Raw genomic sequence first — 20475 nt, 5'->3', positions numbered from 1 at the left:
ATCAGAGGCATGTACTCCAGTGACCACAGACTTGTGGGCTGAGAAGGAAGCACCTTTATTTTGATTTTTGAGGACTGGTTTACTCGCCTGTAGCATCCCTAGGGTCTCCGGATTCAACAGATACTGCAGGCACACACGGAAAGTTTTGGCCAGGCCTAAAAATTCAGAGCCCTGTCTTTTTAAAAAGGAACAAACTCGTAAGAAGAGCCTGGTTAAAGCTGACCTCTCTTTGAGTTTTATGAAACTATACGCTTTGGGGAAAACTTGAGAATTTCTTCCTGATAACATGGACAGGGAGCGGAGGTGGAGGTCTACTTGCTTTTGGTGCTGGGAAGATAAAAGGCAAGGATGGAACTCCTAAGAGTCAAGGAAAATGTAGGGACCTCTCAGGATACTTTCTGCACATCTGAAAGCTCTGTCCCATTCTTTAAGCGCTGTTTTCCCTTAGAGCTCATCTTTGAAACTCAGGGCAGCTGTTGGTCAAATCCCAAAAGGTAATGCATGGAATCGCACATGTCTTTCAGGCTTAAAAATGGAAGCAATGCACCATTTTCTTTCTTTCTTTCCTTTCTTTCTTTCTATTTATTTATTTATTTATTTATTTATTTATTTGAGAGAGAGAGAGAGCGCGCACGCAATTGCATGCGCACCAATTGGGGGAGGGGCAGAGGGAGAGAGAGAAAATCCTAAGCAGGCGCCTCGCTCAGCGCTGAGCCCGGCCACCGGGCTTGATCTCACGACCCTGAGATCAAGACCTGAACCGAAGTCAAGAGTCAGCCACTTCACCGACTGAGCCACCCAGGTGCCCCACTGTGTTTTTATTTTTTTTAATATCCCTTTTTCAGCACTTGGCATTTCTGTCCTATAACTCAGTTCTGGATTTCAGGATGATTAAGCAGAGATTGCCTTAGAGCTCTGAGGAGGCGGACAGGACACACCCGCCAGCCTGATCAGAACTCAGTGCGTTTCATTTTTTTTTTTTTTTCCAGGACTCTAAATACCCCTCTGGTGATTACACGGCAGTAAACTACCGGCCGGATAGGGGCTTGGATGGGCTTAACTCTTGAAAAGCAGTTTAATAAGCTGTTCTCTACAACGACAGAGAGCACGACACTACCACAGAAGAGGTGGGGGAAGAGTGATACCAACTAAAAATACATCCAATTACGGGTTTGTGTGTGTGACTCATCTGAGGCGGTTGTGCACAGTGTTTACACTCTATGTCTTAGAAGATGCTACCTAGTAAGTCTACACCTGACGCGTTTTTGCAAACCCGGACTGGGGTCGCTTCCCTATGGATTATCAGACCAAATGACTGCATTTAAGAAGATTCATCACCGAATGAAATCCACAAAGGGTAAGGTGACTTCGCTCTGCTAAGGCTAATACCACAAAGGGACGCAATTCAGACTCAGCACAATGACAAGGACCAGGTCCATTCAAGGAGATGAGGGACGTAATGAATCCAACTAAAGAACGAGTAGAGAAGCATCCTTTCAAAAGCATCTTTGTAGCCGGAGCTGCCTGGCCCCAGGGTGTCAAGGTAATTTCAAGATCATGACCACTCAGCTACTTTGATTTCTTTTTCTGTTTCTGGAGAATTCCTAAGAAATTTTTTTTTTTTTTTAAAGGACTGTCTGAGGTTTACAAACAGTACTTCAGAAGTCATTAAATGGCATTTCAGCTTTTTGTTTCAATGTGCCTGTCCTTGGAGCGCTGGGGTGTCACGTTCGTTCAGGGTCACGTGATCGAAGGAATACTGAACGATCAGCTCGCCACTTCATTGGTCACTGGTCATTATCTCCGTCAGGAAAGCCTCTTTCTAGAAAACTTCCTGAAGTTGACAAATGAGGGTGGATTTTTGTGCTTTTGGGCAGAGGAGCTATAGGAAGGGAGGAAGAGGCAAAAGACAGAGGAAGGGAACAGGAGGAGGTAAGACGTAAGAGATCAGAAGGAACTAGAAGAAAAAGATTTCTTCGTGGATTTCTTCACAGCTGCCTTCAAGGGGGTCAGCTAAGCCAATGTCTGTGATAAATATGCAGCTCACTCAGGAGAAGTTGGCTTCCAGCAGCTGAGTAATTCATCTGAAGTTTTGTTTTTTTTTTAAACACGTATTTCACCTGACTCTCTGCTCAGTGACCAGGAGGTGAGTTCGGGGTGTGAGTGCAGGGGTGCATGCGCGATCCCACCCCGGGGCCTCGTGAGACCCTCTGCGGCGGTGATGCAAACCTTACCTGAGGCAGAACAGAGAGGAAAGGGACGTAACACAAGTTTGCTGGCCAGCAAATGGAATGGAGAGAGAAGGGAAGATGTCACAGTCGCAACCAACACATACACACACACACACCAGCCTGCAATTCTTCGCCTCATTCTTTCCGGGGCCATTTGTCCGGGAACACTGCGGAGAAGTTACCTGAATCTCCTATAATGAAATAAGAGAAGTAAAGAAACAAGAAAGGAAACTTCTCATTATAATGCTTTGGTGTGACCATCCTAGGTTATTTAAACGCATCCTCCGTTCCAAGGTCCAAAAAGCCAGTTTCTGGCCTCCACGTGACCCCACACTATCCTCCACCAAACCCACCCAGACCTCTCTTTGTTCTTTTATGGAGGCAGATAACAGGAATATTGCTCATGGGCTCATAGGAGGTGACATGGGCTTTGAGATCACCCTCTTTTGACCGATGAAGTAGTCGAGGCCCCAGAAGTTAGGTCATGTACCAAGGTCACAGAGTAATTAGCGGCAAAAACAAGTCTTGAACCCTGTTCTTCTATATTGCACACAAGGTCTCTTACAACAGCTCCTATTGAGGTCACTAAAGCCAAAGGCTGATTATGTGTCCCCGCACGGCTCTCATGCCTGTTCCCAACTGGCAGGGACGCTTGGCAGAGCCTGGCTTTGTAGTCAAGTGAGGCAGCGATTTTCACCAACCCCGTCTTGCAGTCACGATGCACAGGGCACAGTGCTACTGTCCCTTTCCTGTTGGCCTCAGTGGGAAAACCTCATCAGAGCAAAATGCCAGACACCCAGATGAGACCCATGCCCACGAGGACGCGCTCCTTCCTAGCTGCTCGTCGGAAGCGTCAGAAGCCAGGATCACCAACGCAGTGGACTGGTCTCTGCGGAGGACTGCCTGAGGACCACTAAAGCCTAAGAAAGTGGCGTCAGCTTCCAACACAGCAGGCTGAGCTTTGGCAAATTCCGAAGTCAGAGTCTTTGTCTACCCAGCACAAAAGCTGCTCAGGGGGTGGGAGGAGGGGGCATCTGGCTCCCATGCCGCCCGGGTGGGTAGATACAGCCTGAGGGACACTCATGCAGGCCAGCGCCTGGAGAAGGCGGGGGCACAGCTGGGAAGAGGAAGGCGGCCTTTGCTTCCACACAAGCTGGACAGTCACACGGACAAAACTGAGCTCGCGGACACAGAATGGAGGGGGAGGGGAGCGGATGCCAGGGAGGGGGTGGCCGGGAGGCAGGGCACAGCAAACCAGGTTATCCTTGAGGGGTGGGCGGGATCGTCACAAAGAGTGTGGGAGGCAGAAGCAGTGGCTTGGTTTTGACCCCAGTGTGTTGATGATAATCACTCTTTTCTGATTTGGGCACCAGATCAGGGGATGGATGGGCTCAACCCACCCCCCCCCCAACCCACCCGCTTTCACCCTGGTTGGAGGAACAAGCAGGTGCCTCCAGGAAACGGGGAAGCCATGAGGTCCCTTCTTCACAATGAAGGGGGTCTTCACATAGACCCGAGTGGCAAACATTGATGCGAACTATCACCAGATGACTCAGATTTCCTTCGACTTTTCCTCGAGTTTTTGACCTTCTCTTTTGAATGGGCACAGGCTACTTTTATAGTCGGCCTCTGTTTTGTTTTCTTTTTAATTCCAAAAAGCAAACAAACCAAAAATAGCCGATGGGTGGTGCTAAGGAGGGGTGAGCTTCTGGGAAGATCCAGGATGATGTTCAGGTTGTGGTTTTTGTCATGAAGATGAAAGGGTCGACTCCGGGGCCCGGGGTCTGTCCGCTTGAGCAAGAGCAGGCCAGCTCTCATTCTGTGGGGCTATGGAAAAGTCTCCCTTAGAGGGAACTGTCTCCAGCCGCACAGCGGCTATCATGGGGCCATATTACCATTTCAGGTCACAAAGCGTGAGCCAAGGCAAAGGAAGGTCACGGCCAGGGGTACCTACGGGCATTTTTCTTTTGCTCTCAAGGTGGGGGTCCCTGGCCCGATGCTGATACTTACGTGGAGGGAGCAATGCACGGGTGGAAAATGGAAAATCGGCTGGTGGAGGGAAATTTGACTGAAAAAAGGAAAATGTCCTTCGGCTCGTTAGAAAACAAAAGCTATGGGTTTAATGCAGCACCAAGATGCTTATTTCCCTGAGGAAACAACAATTGCCTTGTCAGCTTACGCTTTTTCTGGAACAGCTGAGTGTTTAGGGTGGAGCCTCAAGCCTGCAGGAAAGGAGCGCATGCAGCAGAAAAATAAATAAAAAAGCCGTTTTCTGAAGTTGCCAACATTAAATGTGTTGCTTGTGCTCATCTGACTTTTTGTGACTCCAAAATTAACCAATGTTCCTGGTGCTCCTAAAAAGCACTGGAAATACGGAACACGGGTTGTTGTGGGTTTTTTTCCCCCTACCCCTCTCCTTTGTCCCTCCCTAGGCAGGTGGAGGCTTTCACCGGAAATGCCTGCTGTCAGGCCCGGATGTGAAGGAGGCAATAGAAAAGCCAACTTCAGGTACCGGACAAATGACCAGGCTGAGAATGAAGAGATCTCTGAAAGCTCCTAAGAGGATTCGAGAGACCGTTTTGTTATGAGAAGCCCCTCCAGGGTAGTGATCTTACTACAGGCCATGGCAGTAGAGACTCAGAAGCTGTTCAGTTAAATCCTACAGTGAGTGTAGTCGCCGTCCGTCACCACGTGAAACTGGTGCAATATTACTGACTATATTCCCTGTGACTCTGCATTCCCGCGACTTACTTATTTTAATAAGTGGAAGTTTGTTGAGAATTTCACAATGTATATGTAAGTGTCAAATCACTATGTTGTACACTTGAAACTAATATTGTGTGTTAACGGTAGTTCTATAAACAACACCCTACAACTGACCCACATGAATTCCAGACATTATTAAATTAGACAACTACAGTTTTCAAGAAATATGCCCAGGAGATTATAGCTGTCAGATATGTGGTGTGAAAAGCAGTTTTTACATCAGAAAGCTATTTTTTACACAGGCTTTGCAATGTTTATAGAGCTGAGTCTGAGGTAGTGTACTTAGGTCTACAGTCCCCTGAATGTTGATTGCAGACTAGGGTTTTGTGGATGTCATGATGCAGAGAACCCTAGTTTCATTTTCTAATTAAAAAATATGGCTGCCCTGGTCCCCGCCTCCCCGATTCACAAAGAGCTTGACTACCTCCGTGAGAAATGACTCTCCTGTAGGGCTCGATGACCTTCATGTCGATCCGCTGCTCCTGTTCTCCGATCACCACTGTCCTCCACAAGCGGTTGTCCTCTCGTTCCTCTTCCGCTGTATACTCTGGGATAGACTCTGACTCTTGGCCAGAATCTTTGTTAGATGTGGAAACTTCTGGAAGTGAAGCACAGAGGAGGACTGAAGAGTAAGACGCCACAGCTGAGGCAGTTCAACAAGCTATCTCCTGACAGAGCCACCCCCAAGGGTACTTCCGGTTTGGCATAACTCTTACAGAGCTGAACACCATCGTGACCACGTAAAGGATGTACGGAGAAGTCTTATTTATTAATGGATTGAACCACCAAGTTTGTGCTAAGGCCAAGTTGAGGGTGGGGATAGAGCTGCCTTGTGTCAGTGGACCAAGGGAATATAGGCTGGTACCAATTCATCCCTGACCATACAGGTTGAAGACTAGGGACCTAGTCTTCTCATGGGGTAAAAGGCAATTTATCAGGCCCAGATAATTTCATTTTCCTTGGGCCACATATCCTCGTATTTGCCAAGTGGTTAGTCTCTTGATGATACCCCACTCTAAGACTCTTAGAAAGGAATTGAGCTCCTTTCCCTACTGGGAGCAAATTTGGGCAGAAATACAGTGTTCCTTCCAATGGATTTTTCAAAATATGCTGCAGAAAGATTTTACATTAAGCAAGAAACAAACAACTGTAGACCAGAAATGCTCCAAGGCCAAACATTCAGAACACTCCTATTTTGTATTGCACGTGGCAATACAAAAGTCCACCGAACATTCTTTGGAGAAACACCTACTACCCACTCTCGAGCACCCAAAAAAAGAAAAGAAAAAGCAATAACTATGTTAAGCCTTTTTAAAAAAGAATAAGCAGCAATTGTTTTATGTTTACTTCAACTACTCCTAGAATATAACAGTGGTTAATTCTTGGTATGTTTAAGTAGTCTGAAGGAAAATATTTCTATTCCACAATAATTCTGTGAGATATTATCATTCTTATTTTTCCATTCATGGGAAAGGGCCTTTGATTTATATTGTACTTTACTTATATTCATTCCATGGCACTTTGATAAGAAGAGGAGTAATACTTCATCAGGTATCTACCATGTGTCAGGCATGGTAGATATCCCAGTAGGTATTATAGGTATTATAGTAGACATGCCTGTGCAAAAACCGACTTTGAGTTAGTTTGCTCACACTATACCCTAAATATGTGACTGCCTCATTCTCTTTATTTTATCATCAGGCTGGGAACTGCTTGGGCCAAGAAAGTGCCAGAACCACCTTTATTACTCACCTCCACCAACCAACTCCATACTTAGCTTGGAAACCTGCTCAGAGCACTCAGGGAAAATTGAGGTGAATGGTAAATAAAGGAAAGCTTGGACAAGTTGCTGAAAATATAGGTAGTTGGTAAGAGGACCACAACAAAGCCATTATGTTCTGGAAGACTCCTCAAGACACATTCAAACGTGTCTAATTACCTGTGACTTAGAACAGCAAACTGAAATTTCAGCTGGGAAGCAATCCTAGCCCTTCTGCCAACACTAACAGCTACTACCACCTACAGAGGCTGCCTCCCTCTGCGTTCCCACCAGTGCTCCTCATCTTACTAAGGACAGAAAGCGGCAACTTTTGGCTTCAGACCAACTCTACGTCACTGGTGCAAATCCGTCCACCTGCACTGGACTCCCAGTGTGGAATCCCTTCCTGCTTCTCCCTTCCTCTTGGCTGAGGGCCCCTGGATGATTATCTTCTCTCCCTTCCCGGGACCCTGTTTTCCATCTGGTCTCTGTGCCCTCAGAACTCGGGGCTCTGATGTGGGCTCGTCTTCAATGTTCCTGCACATACATGCTTTCCCTTACTTACCACTCGCCAGCCCCTCTTTATCCTCATTTGGGACTTTCCAGCCTGCTCCAGCTTAACACAGGTGATCTGTGTGGGGTGACGGGTTTTCTGCCTGCTTTTACTGAGTTTACTTTATTTTTTAAAAAAACCCTTATTATGTTGTATTCTTTTTTTTCTGGTTATGAAAATAAAATGTTACTAAAAGTTCAAACAATGCAGACATTGTCCATCAAAACTGCAAAGATCTCCAGGGCCACTCTCACTCATTACTGTTTGCTGTGTGTTCTTTTTATTGTGTACATGCACACAAGCTTACCCCCACCAAAGTATGATTAGTCTATATATTCTGCATGTTTTTTGTTTGTTTGTTTTTAAAAAGCTCCATACCCAGCACAGAGCCCAGTGTGGGGCTCGAACTCACGACCCTGAGATCAAGACCCGAGCTGAGATCAACAGTAGGATGCTCAACCAGCTGAGCCACTCAGATGTCCCTATCTTGCTTTTTTTATTTTTTTTTAAAGATTTTTATTTATTTATTTGACAGAGATCACAAGTAGGCAGAGAGGCAGGCAGAGAGAGAGGAGGAAGCAGGCTCCCTGCTGAGCAGAGAGCCCGATGCGGGACTCGATCCCAGGACCCTGAGATCATGACCCGAGCCGAAGGCAGAGGCTTAACCCACTGAGTCACCCAGGTACCCCTATCCTGCTTTAAAAAAAAAAAAAAAAAGATTTTATTTATTTATTTGAGAGAGAGAGAGAGCACCAGAGAGCTAGAGAACTTGAGCATGCGGAGGGGTAGAGGGAGAGAGAGAAGCAGGCTCCCTGGAGCCCGACTCGGGGCTTGACCCCAGGACCCTGGGAACATGAGCCGACTGAAGGCAGATGCTTAACTGACTGAACCATGCAGGTGCCCCCTTGTTCTGCATATTTTAGACATAATTCTTCTGCTTTACTCTAAATCACTCCATCCCCATGGCCATCATTTTCTCTTTTAGAAAATGTCAGGACTCATTTAATTTATCCTCAGGGCCTCCAAATTTAACTTTTGGTCGATGCCCTCTTCATTGAGAAATGCTTGATTTTCTTTGTCTTCTTTCCTTAATAACAAGCTTTTCTCCCTGGTGACTGTTGAAGTCAATTAAGCCCTGGGGAAGAGGCGACTTGAACGTGTTCCTTTGTCTCTCGGGATGATTTAGTGCACAAGCTCCCGCATGTGCTGTGGTGTACCGACCACCACAGTGGGGAATCCATCCTCGGTGTGCAGTATGGGCTCCCTGGAGGTGGGGTCCACTGGAGCCTCCAGCAGGGACCTGTGTCTTGGAAAGGTGACCAGCTCTCCATATTGTGAGTGGACACCGATAATGTGAACACTCTTTGCAGACATTGTCTGAACTTGATCTTATTAGAGGAAAGCCTCCTGTATGCAGTGAAGGAGATCTTAAAGTTGTTTTAGTGACAAAGAGCAGGAAGGCAGTTAATTTGATGGTAAAACCCAGCATTCACCAGTACAAAGAAGAATGTTTCTTACAGACCACACCCTACGGCCTCAGATTGCTTGTGGGTAAAACAAAATAAGATGAACGCTTATTTTAGTTAGAGCTGGTTTATCCATATTTAAAACACAGAATCGATTTTATAAGCAGATTACCTGCTGGCTGTGAGGGCTGTGGAACATCGTAGGTGGGGAAGTTAAACGAAATGACTGTCCGATTGGGAAAAAAATAGTGGAACATCTTATTCGCCTTGTAAACTGTGTGTTATTAGGGGTTCTAGGAAAGGTGGCTTAGGGGTACCTGGGTGGCTCAGTCAGTTAAGCCTCCAACTCTTGAATTTGGCCGAGGTTATGATCTCGGGGTCATGAGATGGAGCCCTGAGCTGGGCCTGGTGTGGTTTTCTCTCTCCCCAACTCCCTCTGCTGCCCCCTGCCTCCCACACATGCTCTCACACACGCGCTCTCTCAAATAAGTAAATAAATCTTAAAAAAAAAAAAAAAAAGGAAAAAAGAAAAGGTAATTTAAATGAGGTCCTTAACCATCACTTAGGAGCCTAGGAAGAAAAAAATATAAAAGCACATGAGTGTTTCTTACAACATCCTTATCAGAAATATTCAGGCTAGAATTCTTTATCATTTTTCCATTTCCCCTATGAAATGCTTTTGCTGAGATCCGAGTTACGGTAAAAAATAACTGAGGTGGGTTTGGAAAACAGAAATAGGTCATCATTTTTCTCACCTTTGGATAATTTTAAGTTCCTAGGATTAGTATTAAATAAAACATTTTTTTAAAATAAAAACGCTCTGATCTCCCTTAATTTGAGATTGACCTTCTAAATCCTTCAGTATCTACATATTTTTGGTATCTTTGAAACTTCAGTACCAGAGGAATTCAAGTTTTAATTATATTGGTACTTTGATATTTTCCAACTATTTGGACACGACTATTAAAGAAAACTGCCTGGAAGTGGAGACCGATTTAATGTCTTTTGAGAGTGAGATTCAAATTCGTTTCATAAGCGAAACCACACTGTGGGCAAATAATCTGCCAGAAATGCTTGGTCATCAGCTACAGAATGAAACAGGCGAATGGTATGAAAGTTCTTCAAGTGCCTGGTAAAGTAAGAGCCTTGAAGTCACAAAAGTGGCTGGAAAAAAGGGCATGCACCACACTGAGGATTAAAATACTTAATATTGGGGCACCTGGGTGGCTCAGTAGATTAAAACCTCTGCCTTCGGCTTAGGTCATGGTCTCAGTGTCCTGGGATCGGGCCCTGCATCGGGCTCTCTGCTCAGAGGGGAACTTGCTTCCTCCTCTCTCTCTCTCTCTCTCTGCCTACTAGTGATCTCTGTCAAATAAATAAATAAAATCTTAAAAAAAATATTTAATATTTATGAAGCACCTAGTACAAATCCTAGTGCACAGTAGGCACTCTGAAAGGGTTTACTAAAGAAATCACTGAGCAAACATTTTGAAACACTGTGCCTCCCAAACTCCAATGTTGTTTAAAACGTATACACTTGGTTTCAAACGCTCCCAGGAGAAACCTGCAAACATGCAGCTTTCAAGCCCTGATTTCATTCCGTGGGACTAAAATGTACTCACTTCTCTTGTAGAGTCTGTTATCTCTCGCTGCCTGTTTATAAAATAAAGCTACTCAGATGCCCTCTGTGTTTTCCATGCTTAATGTTTCTGTTGGTTTAAAACAGCATCTGAGGATACATCTTCCATGTGAACATCAAGGTGGGCTTTACCATGCCACTTCCGTTAAAATTCTGTCCTTTGAATTTAAGCCCTAAATGGAGGGTTGTGGTTGCGAAACTGGTTCTTTCGACAAAACTCTGTCGACGAAATAAAAGGAACTCTGTCAGCCAGTGGCAGCTTTAATTACCGGTCCCTTCAGCCACTGCCACTTTGCTTGGCAGTTTTGCTATTTATAAACATAAAAGGTTCAGATGTGGTGTGACACGGTTCTCTCTAGGGCAAAAGGGAAGTGCAGGGGGTGGGGGGAGGGGCCAGCTCAACCCACAGCTGTCTTCTGCTGGATGGGAGGCAAGGCCCGACTCTTTCTTGCAGGAAGGTACTAGCAGCTCAAGGGCTGGGGCAGCTGGGGACCACCGGTGTGGACGGAGTAGCTGGGGAAGAGTCTGGGCATGGGAAGAAAGAAAACAAACTCAAGACCTTTCCCCTTCTCTTTGTGGGCTTCCGCTTACAGGGCCAAATACCCGGATGACTGCAGAAATTCGAGAACACAGCCTCCGCGCAATATCAAATCTCTCCTTAAACAGAAGACACTGTCGCACAGGTAGCTCAGCCATTTCCAGTTCTTTTGACTGGAGGAAGTTAAGGCTTGTCCCCTGTCCAGGCAGGGTCTGAATCCGTGCTGGTCATGGTGGTGGTCCCAGGGGCTCAATGATCATTGGTTGAATTAATGAGCGAATTTGATGAATTTCCTAATTATGTTCTCCCAGGAACGACACTCTGTGCTAGGGCATCATTTCATTGTGGCATTGGTGTTTTGACCGTAATGATTTTCCTAACATATAAAAAGCAAGGGCTGTGTCCAGGATACTCTGGCTTTGAAATTAAAATATTACAAAGTCAAAGATACCACCCTGCAAAATAGAAACCATGGAATGCCATTTTATAAAGCAAATGCTCTGTATTTGGATATAATTTCTTAACCCATGTTACCGAGCGAGAGAAAGAATGAAAATGAGGCTGATATTTCTGTCAGGAATGTCAGTGTTTGACCCAGCAATGCTTAATTTTCTTCCTTTTTGTTCTTCACTCCGAGGCCATCCCACATTCCTTCCTATTTTGCTGGAGATAGAGCAACGAGCATAATAAAGGCCCTGCGCTCACAAAGCAGATGTTCTAGTGGGAAGGAGAAGATAATGAACATAAACCAAATACTTAAATGATAGGATTTCCATTACTGACACGTGGAAAATAAAACAAGTAGACGTATTATAGTGACTCAGGTAGAAAGCGACCAGGTTGGGAGGTGAGGCACTCTTTTGGTGACGGAGGTCAAGGAAGGCCTCCTTGAAAGGGTGACGTCTGATTAAGAGCTGAACAAAGAGAAGGAGGCAGCCATGAATGACCTTCCAGGAAGAACATTCCAGACAGGGGGAGCTTGTATAGAGAAATAGTAAGCTCTAATTTCTCTGCTCCAGATTCAATTCTCCTTCTCTGCAAACCCATTCCCAATTTTCTTACAATACGGCATGGAATAGTTTTCCCACAGCCGCCGGGCCTAGAAGAAGGCTTGCCAAGAATAAGCGTTAAAAAGAAGATCAGAGGCTATGTATGACCTCTGTGAACCACACCTGTTCTGTTATACTCCATACGGCCTAACACAGCCACCTATGACCTGAGATACAAACAGAAGCTTCCAGAAATCACAGGAAGGAGCCACCAGCAACAAAATGGGAGGTTTGTTCCCAGGGCCCCTTAGATAATCTTTCACTTTTCACATAACTTTGGCCTTGACCACTGGGCCACTTACCATGCCCCGTGTACTCAAAAGAATCTGCTTCGTCAGGGGTATCGAGTTCATCCACGTTGATATCAATTTCATCCGGACTGTCCAGGTTATCATCAGAGAGAATAGAGCCTTCACTTTGATCCAGAGAAAGATTGATATTTGGGGCTGTGAGTTTGATTCTCCGAGGATGAGCGTCGTTAAGATCCAGAGAATTAGGAGGTTCTAAAGAAGAAAAAAAATAGGAACATCAAGTACTAGACCACATACGCGGCTGCCAACAGTGGGTGTGAGAGCCCCAGTGAAAAACATTTTTAAGGTCCTCCAGCAAAGGCACACCTGCTAGAAACCTGACATGGAATTTGGACCCCTTCTTGACCAGCCAGCCTCAAGACTGGCTCATCCCAACCACACCAGCCCTGGCCACATAGAAATAAAAAGTGGGAGCCATTGCTAAAGGAGCAGAAAACCAGTTTTCAGACCTGCCCTGTTCAGGTTTGAGAACTTGACACTGATCGAACAATGGATTGAATTTTTATGATGCGTAAGAAAAACAGCTAAGCATACACGGTTCTTGTAGACTTCGCTCCTATGGAATGTAGGATAAGAAACTGATCTATTATGCTCATGGGCACTCTCAAAATACTTCTCTGTAATTCCTAACAACTCTGTGTATGACCTGTAGTGAACTTTCTTTGACTGGCATTCTATCGTTGTTGTTTTTTTTTTTCTTTTTAAATAAAACTGAAGTATCTTCCCAAATTACATTATTTGCTCAAGAAGTCACTACCTTTTAGGCTAATATTTCTTGACATTGGTTACTGTATCATAAGTGACAGTCTTCATATGGTAAGGCTCATGGAAGTGGCTCCCACCCCCTCAGTACAATATGCATCCTCCCCCTACTGTGACTTTCACTTAATGGAAGTAGAGCTGGAGAAGTCATTTTTAACCAAATCAACCCCAAATCAACAATGGTAGAAATTTAGTCTAAAAATAGAAATTTTAGGATTCACTACCACAAAATTTCTGAAAGGCCATCTGGTATACCCCTCAATTCTGGAACTGTTATTCTAGTCTTGTCCTAAGGAAAGTGATTCTGTTTCTTTGTCAATAAAATTTTTTCTCTGCATAGAACATCACCCAAACTGTGTTCCATGTAATGCTTTTATGTATTCTACTTTAAAAAGTTTCTATTGACCGGTAAGTTTGAAAAACATTGGGTTTCGAAATGATAGGAATTCTCAGAGCAGTGCTGTTCAGAAGTTTTTTGTGATGACAGAACTGTTCTATATGCTGTTGAGCCCTTGAAAGGAAGCTCGTGCAACTGAAAAACTGAACTTTAAAAGTTTATTTTAAATTTCAATTAATTTAAATAGCCACATGTAGTGAACCACTACCATAGAGGATAACCATAGCCTTCAATACCTGTATCATTCACAAGTGCATTATGAAACTTTAAAGGGGTGCGGATATATAGTGGTTATAGGCTTATTTAACCAGAGAACATTTAAAAATAATTATGTCACATGACTGGCATCTTGAAAAATGCACTTTAAATACTTGGACCGAAAAATAAATAAATAATTGACTCGCTTTTTCCTCCTCCATTCTAGGCTTGGCTGATAGCATCAGGGTTCAGGGTCTTGGCATGATCCTGAAGCTGGTATAGTGCTCAGGAGAGAACTTAGTACTAAGGAAGGGTGAGGTGAAACTGGAAATTTAAAATTCTTCTTATATGTGCCTTGAGCTGGAAACCCGTGGCAGGCAGGGTTTTTGTTTGTTTCTCTGAATAATCAGGATACCGAGTCTTCTTGACATCGCGTTTTTCATTTTACACATTCTCACACTGAAGTACAAGTGCCCCCCAGAGGGCACTTCGGTGTTAGTTAGAATTTGGTATCCTGATAGAGGACAGCCTCTTGTCACACACTGGCTGTTACAGCCGTGGCCCGCGAGGTCAAAGGCAGCCCACACTAGCAAGCATCAGTGTTTGAATCAACTCAGAGATTAACCAAATCCAGCCTAACACCCTCCTCACACATATTTTTTTCTTTTCTTCACTTTTATCACTGACATCACAAGTCAGATGCATAGGAAATGGTTTTCTCACTGAATAATGACAAGGCCTGGATATAGACAAGGGCTGAAGGAAATGAGCAAATGTTCCTCTCACCAGGCCTCATGTCTGTAGCACTGGGGCTCGGCATTCCCTCCTCAAAGGGGATGTCCATGCCTACATCCTCTGACGGCAGTCTGAAAAACAAAAACAAAAAGCAAAGCAGGGTGTGTAAAAATTTGTGTGGGATTGAATTTTCTCAAAAAAGGCAAAGCAGAGTTTCCAGGATAACCTTTTCAATTTGCTTGAAATAAACCCAAGTATGCGTACTGAAGCCAACATAAGTGGCCCCGTTTAGAATAAAGACTTTTCTGCAGTTACTATGAAGAACCATGGGTACCTGTCTTACTCTGTATACACAGCAAGCCATTTCTCCTACTAACTCACACAAGTAAGCACACACCAAGGGAAGAATCAGAAACAGGAAAAGCAATTAACATATAAAATATACTTACGGTGGGCATCGAATAATACTTTTTCAACAAAAGAGGCAACACATGTGCTTTGGAGTAAAGATAGAGCTGACTTCGTATATAACTCTTCCACTGTGTCAGTCTGAGCTCATTAAATTGTTGTCAGCAGAGGAAAGCAGAGTCTGCTGGTCTCTCTTTACCAGTAAAACAGAGATACACCATCTACCTCACTGAGTTGCTGAAAAATTAAGCAATAAATGTAAAGTGCCTAACATTCATAAGAAGGCACCAACTGATGTTATTTTCTATCCTTTTCGAATATTTAGAGACTTGGTGTGAATTCTATGTCAGTGAAGACAGTTCTGGTCATGAGATACCATCTCTTCTTTCTAAACAGTACTGAGCCCAGGACTGGTAAGCCTAGTGGAGGGGAACAAGAAAATATTGGAGAAAATTGTGACAAACGTATATGTTCTCATGGGAAGCTGACCACTGATCACGGTGAATTCCCCTTGACCTGTTTTTACCTCCTGTTCCTTGGTCAGTACATCCCCGTTTATCATGAGAACCTATTTTTCTTCTTGATGCCCTCCATGTAACTTCACTCCTCTAGGGTGAGTCCTTGTGATGTAGGCACTAATCTAATTTTAAGCATGATAAACCTTTGCGTTAGTGTTCTAAATTTAATCTCTTCCTCCTTATTGTCGACACTTTCCTCCACTTGAATGTGGGTCTACCAAATCTGGAATTTGCTTATCTGGATAATCAATCTCCAGGCTCCACGTCGAAGCTCTTGTGTCAGCAAAGCACGATGATGAAAAAAAAATTCTTGGTCTCTAGTGAGACGTAATGCTTCATTTATTTGACAAACAGGCAGTGAATACCTACTCTGTGCTGATCATATAGAGGAACAAAACAGATGAGCCTCTTTATTGTGGAGCTGGGACGACAAGGTTCAACTAGTGACCATTGCTCAGTGCTGCTCCCTGAGAGTGAATGGCCGCGTGGTTACTCATCCAGCCCAAAGAGTCCTTCAAAAACACAACCTCAGGAAGTATCTTTCATCATACACTTGCTGGGGCTTCTGTCCTGTGTGTTCTCTAAAATGAATCCTGCACCCCTGGAGAAGGACAGCGGGCAAGAAGTTGGTGTGTAAGTCAAAGACAAAACCGTATGCGCAGGAACAAGATTGGCGGTGTCCAACAGACACCATCCTGGGTGGCAGCAAACCAAATTATCTAGCCATAGAGGTGTGGTGGTGAACAAAGAGAAGATCTGGGCTAGGCCCAGGTTTGAAAGGCCTGGGACCCAGAGGGATGGTTTTCCAAGATGCTGCAGTTTTTCAGATTTTCTTGCAATGATTCCTTGTCATGTGATGTAAACTGTGTCTGTTCTCCTTGACATACACCCTTCAGTACCTATAAAGTAGCAGACTTGAGGGGCACCTGGGTGGCTCAGTGGGTTAAAGCCTCTGCCTTCAGCTCAGGTCATGATCCCAGGGTCCTGGGATCGAGCCCCGCATTGGTCTCTCTGCTCAGCGGGGAGCCTGCTTCCCTCCTCTCTCTGCCTGCCTCTCTGCCTACCTGTGATCTCTGTCTGTCAAATAAATAAATAAAATCCTTTAAAAAAAAAAAGTAGCAGACTTGATTTAAGAGCAGCTGGGACCCAGTCTCAGTTCTATCACTCACCGCATGTTACATGACAAGTTATCTAATCTTCCTGTGCCTCAGTTTCCATACCAATAAAAGAGGGAGAATGTGTGATGCCTAAAAATAACACTAAAAGGAAACAAAGTTATCCATTAGTATTGTAGTTCTTTTTGCCATCTAGTCGAACTGCCTGCTGTGTGAGCCTTGAAGCTTCACGAGGACCGGAACCATGTCTGTCTCTACTGCTATGTGTCCAGCACCTGGCAGAGGCCAATACGCAATAGATATGTGTTGAGTTGAATTACTGAGCTTGAAATTACCTAAATGTCCATGGACATTATTTCCTCTCGTCTTCTATGAGTCAACCTTAAAAAACAAAAGGCCATCTTAGCTGTACCTACTTCATGGAGCACATAAGGGTGCTAGCCTTAGCTCAAAAATAAATATGAGAGCTTTAAAATAAACGGATAGCATCAGTCTCAAATTTGTGTAGGTCTTCTGTGCGACAAGATGGATGGACATAGAGGGTATTATGCTAAGTGAAATCAGCCAGTGAAAGACAAATACCGTATGATTTCACTTGCGCGCGGAATCTTAAAAACAAACAAAAGAAAGAAAGAAATAAACAAACAAAAAACCAGAAACAGACCTATAAATACAGAGAACAAAGTGGTGGTTGCCAGAGGGGAGAGAGTCAGGAGATGGGCAATATGGGTAAAGGGGAGTGGGAGACAGAGCCTTCCAGCTATGGAAAGAAAAGTCACGGGGATGAAAGGCCCAGCACAGGGAATATAGTGGCATTGTAACAGCACTGTATGGGGACAGATGGCAGCTACACTTGTGGTGAACATGGCATAACACAGAATCACTATGTTGTACACTTGAACCCAATGTTGTGTGTCAACTATACTTCAATTAAAAAAAAATTGTAGGTTTTGTTACTCTACGTAAGTTATGGGCAACATCATGAAATAATTGAATGAATCCTAGCTATGAGGTTATAGTTGTAGGTTATAATTCTATGTTAGTACTAACAAACCGATTAGCCCTGAGAAACTTATCCAACCCCCTTTGTGATTTTAAATGGAGACAATAAATATCTAATATCACAGTGACTGTGGAGAATAAATACACTTGAGTACTCCATAAATTACAAAGCATTGACTAAGTTTAAGGTAGTACATTCCCTCATTTTAGACATAGTGTCAGGATTAGGGATTTAACTGAAGGATGTGTCAGGGTTGGACAAAACATAACGAAGATTGCTACAAGTTGGGTATTAGCCTAGGTAAGAGAAAATTTCAGTATGGCATAAATCTCCATAGAGCCTGTAAGTGCCCTTGAACTCACTGACGTTAGTGAATAGAGCCTTTTTCTCTCACCACTTTTTTTGCAACACAGAGCTGAGACCCTATTAAGAAGGTGCTGGAAAGCCACTGTTGGCATGCATGGGGGAAGGGAAGCTGAAGGTTGTGGTCAGGGGCAAGCAGAGAAGAGGGACTCCCACAAACCGTGGATATCACAGAAGGCCATAGGGGCATTTTAGGAAACCCACAGGGACAGATAAGGAAAGCTGAACCAAAATAGCCTGGAGGCAAACCTGGAAGAAACGCAAGTCGTGTTCATTGTAAATACTTCTTCAACCACATTCATGCCTTGGGTCCGTAAATATTTATAGAAATGACATGGCCAAGGAGAGTTGTTGGCAATTGAGCAAAATGGAGTTTTAAGATCAATAGTGTAAGCCTCTCGGGATCTATTAGGTAACAAGTCAGTCCAGAGTGAAGATAAATATTTTACCTTATCCATCCATAGCCACTATTTAATTTGGGGTTTTCTGTATACAGAACGGAGCTACCAAAGAGGCTGAGGGAATTGTAAAACACAAATCCGACTCTTCTGGGGCTGACCTCCCAAAAAGATGCTCAGCTCCATGTCTCCATCTAGAGGATGGATTCGGAACTGTTTATTTGCAGAATGGTTTTATAATCCTTACTGCTCTTGACCAAATATTTCTAGCTCTTGGCCTTCTGGGTACACGGTAGAATTGTACTTTCCTGTCCTCCTTGGAAATCAGGGTGGTTGGGTGATTTGCTTTGACAGATGAAGCGAGAGTGGAAGTGGCAGGTGTGGTGTAGCAGGTGTAGGGTGGAAGAATTAGGCCTGAGCAGGAGTGTGGGTGCCGTGGGCTGCTCCCCGTCTAGATGGCTGAGTTGGCGCTCTGTCAGGCCGCAGCCAAGTGGCTGTGAGAAGCAGAGGGCCCTACTTGAAGCTCATTGAATATGTATGAAGAGAAGAATTTTTATCGTGGTTTGCCCCTAAAATGTTGAGTCTGTCACCATATCCTAATCCCGCCCATTCCGACCAGCACAGCTGGCCTCTATTACTGGTTTTGAAGGGATTATCTGACTCATACTCTGCCCTAATTTGGGAAACCCATTTCCTCTATTCTCAACCTAGGCTCATGCTGATGGTACCTATCTCGTCTGGGTTACTAAAGCACGAAAGAATGAAAGAACGTTTTAAAAAACGAGAACAAAAGCTCAGAAGGACATCAAATGCTTTCAAGTGCTTTATAAGCTTGAGTATTTATATATCATCTTTATGGTTTTTCCATCTAGAACCTTCAATTCACTTAATGTTTTTCTTTAAATTGACTTATTTAGTTAAGTAAATTTATTGAGAAAGGAACATTTGCATGACTTGTATATATAGAAACTTAAAATCACTCACCTAGAATAGTTACATAAATTAAATATAATGACAATAAAACAATGTTATTAAATTCAAGGAAGAAAACGTGGGCTCTGACTCTGAGACTTTCTCTCTTTGCTAAAATAAATAAATAAATAAGCAAAAATAAAATAAAAATCAGAAAGTGTCTGGCAAAGTGTAATGCCATGTATCATTATAAATACAAAGAAATGCTATATAAGCCCAAAAAGTAATTAATATATTTCCAAGCTTGAAAGAAATGAAACGAAATCCCCAGGTGCCAGAAACAGTGTTACTCCAGAAAGCTGGTGAAAAAGTAGCTCACAGAATTTTAGATTGGACACAGGTTTGAGAACTCCCCAGGAGAAGTGACCTCCAGGTACTGGAAGAAAGACCTAGACCAGAACTTCTAAATAAGGCACTTATTTTAAGGAACTTAAAAAACTTTAAGGAACTTAAAGGACTTAAAAGAACTTAAGGGAACTTAAAGAACTTAAAGGGACTTAAAGAACCCCCTTAATGAAAAGGGGATGAGAAGAAACTCTGGTCTCTGGCCTTGGAAAGCAAGTCTGTCTGGAATCTTGGGCAGACTATGAAGAGGAACCTATGAGAATTAGAGACACTACTTGTATGCCAAGCCTGTTTCAACTGGTATCACCTGAATGATGTAGGGAACCCAAGTCAAGAGATTCAAACTAAAATTCATCTAGAACCACTGAAGGCCTAAAGCTCTAGGGTTCCAGAAGAATCAAATGTGAAGTCTCTTGGTAGTGTTAGTTTTACAATCTGGGATTCCCTGGAGATTCACTTAGGAGAAAGAAAAAATCCTCAGAAAGATGAGCTCACACCAAAAAACCAAAACAAAAAATAACAACAACAAGAACACACACACACCAAAAATCCAAACCATAAATTACACTAGGGAAAAAAACACCATGAGGGATTGCCATCAGATTCAGCAGACAGAAAAATTAGCAATACAAGTACCCAGAAAAGGAACAGTATGAAAGAGATTCTAATGACTCAAGAATAACTTTAAAACCTTTGTTGTGAAAGCACTGAGATTTGGGGCTGTCTGTCATAGCGGGTAATGTCACTTACCCAGAGCAGCCATGTTGCTTTTAAAAGAAACATCTAACAATAATGTATAAGTGCTGACAATAAAGTGACATAAAAAAATGTCAGGAAAATACTAACCACAGGAAGCCAAGGATCACAATATTAAAACCAAAAGAGATATATTTTTAGGCAGAAAAGCATTCTTAAACCTGAAGAAAGTTATTATTTTGTGATAAAACAA

At 43.5% G+C, this 20475-nt stretch overlaps 1 protein-coding gene across 6 annotated transcripts in view; it reads right to left on the bottom strand.

The window, feature by feature from the left end:
- The window catches only part of PRUNE2 (prune homolog 2 with BCH domain), a 256469-nt gene that overhangs the window by 23492 nt on the left and 212502 nt on the right, over positions 1–20475 (bottom strand). For 4 of the 6 annotated variants that reach the window (XM_044265862.1, XM_044265859.1, XM_044265857.1 and 1 more), the window contains exons 10-13: positions 14456–14535; positions 12304–12504; positions 5422–5595; positions 2414–2422 (exon numbers count right to left, since the gene is read on the bottom strand). In XM_044265862.1, coding sequence (XP_044121797.1) covers positions 2414–2422; positions 5422–5595; positions 12304–12504; positions 14456–14535 — 464 coding nt within the window. The remainder of the gene's footprint in view (positions 1–2413; positions 2423–5421; positions 5596–12303; positions 12505–14455; positions 14536–20475) is intronic. The other 2 variants (XM_044265860.1, XM_044265858.1) reach the window with 1 other exon arrangement.

The sequence above is a fragment of the Neovison vison genome, chromosome 9 (genome assembly GCF_020171115.1).
Source record: "Neovison vison isolate M4711 chromosome 9, ASM_NN_V1, whole genome shotgun sequence".
Classification (NCBI taxonomy): domain Eukaryota; kingdom Metazoa; phylum Chordata; class Mammalia; order Carnivora; family Mustelidae; genus Neogale; species Neogale vison.
The sequence above is the reverse complement of the archived record's forward strand: the minus strand, read 5'-3'. Positions and strand labels throughout refer to the sequence as shown.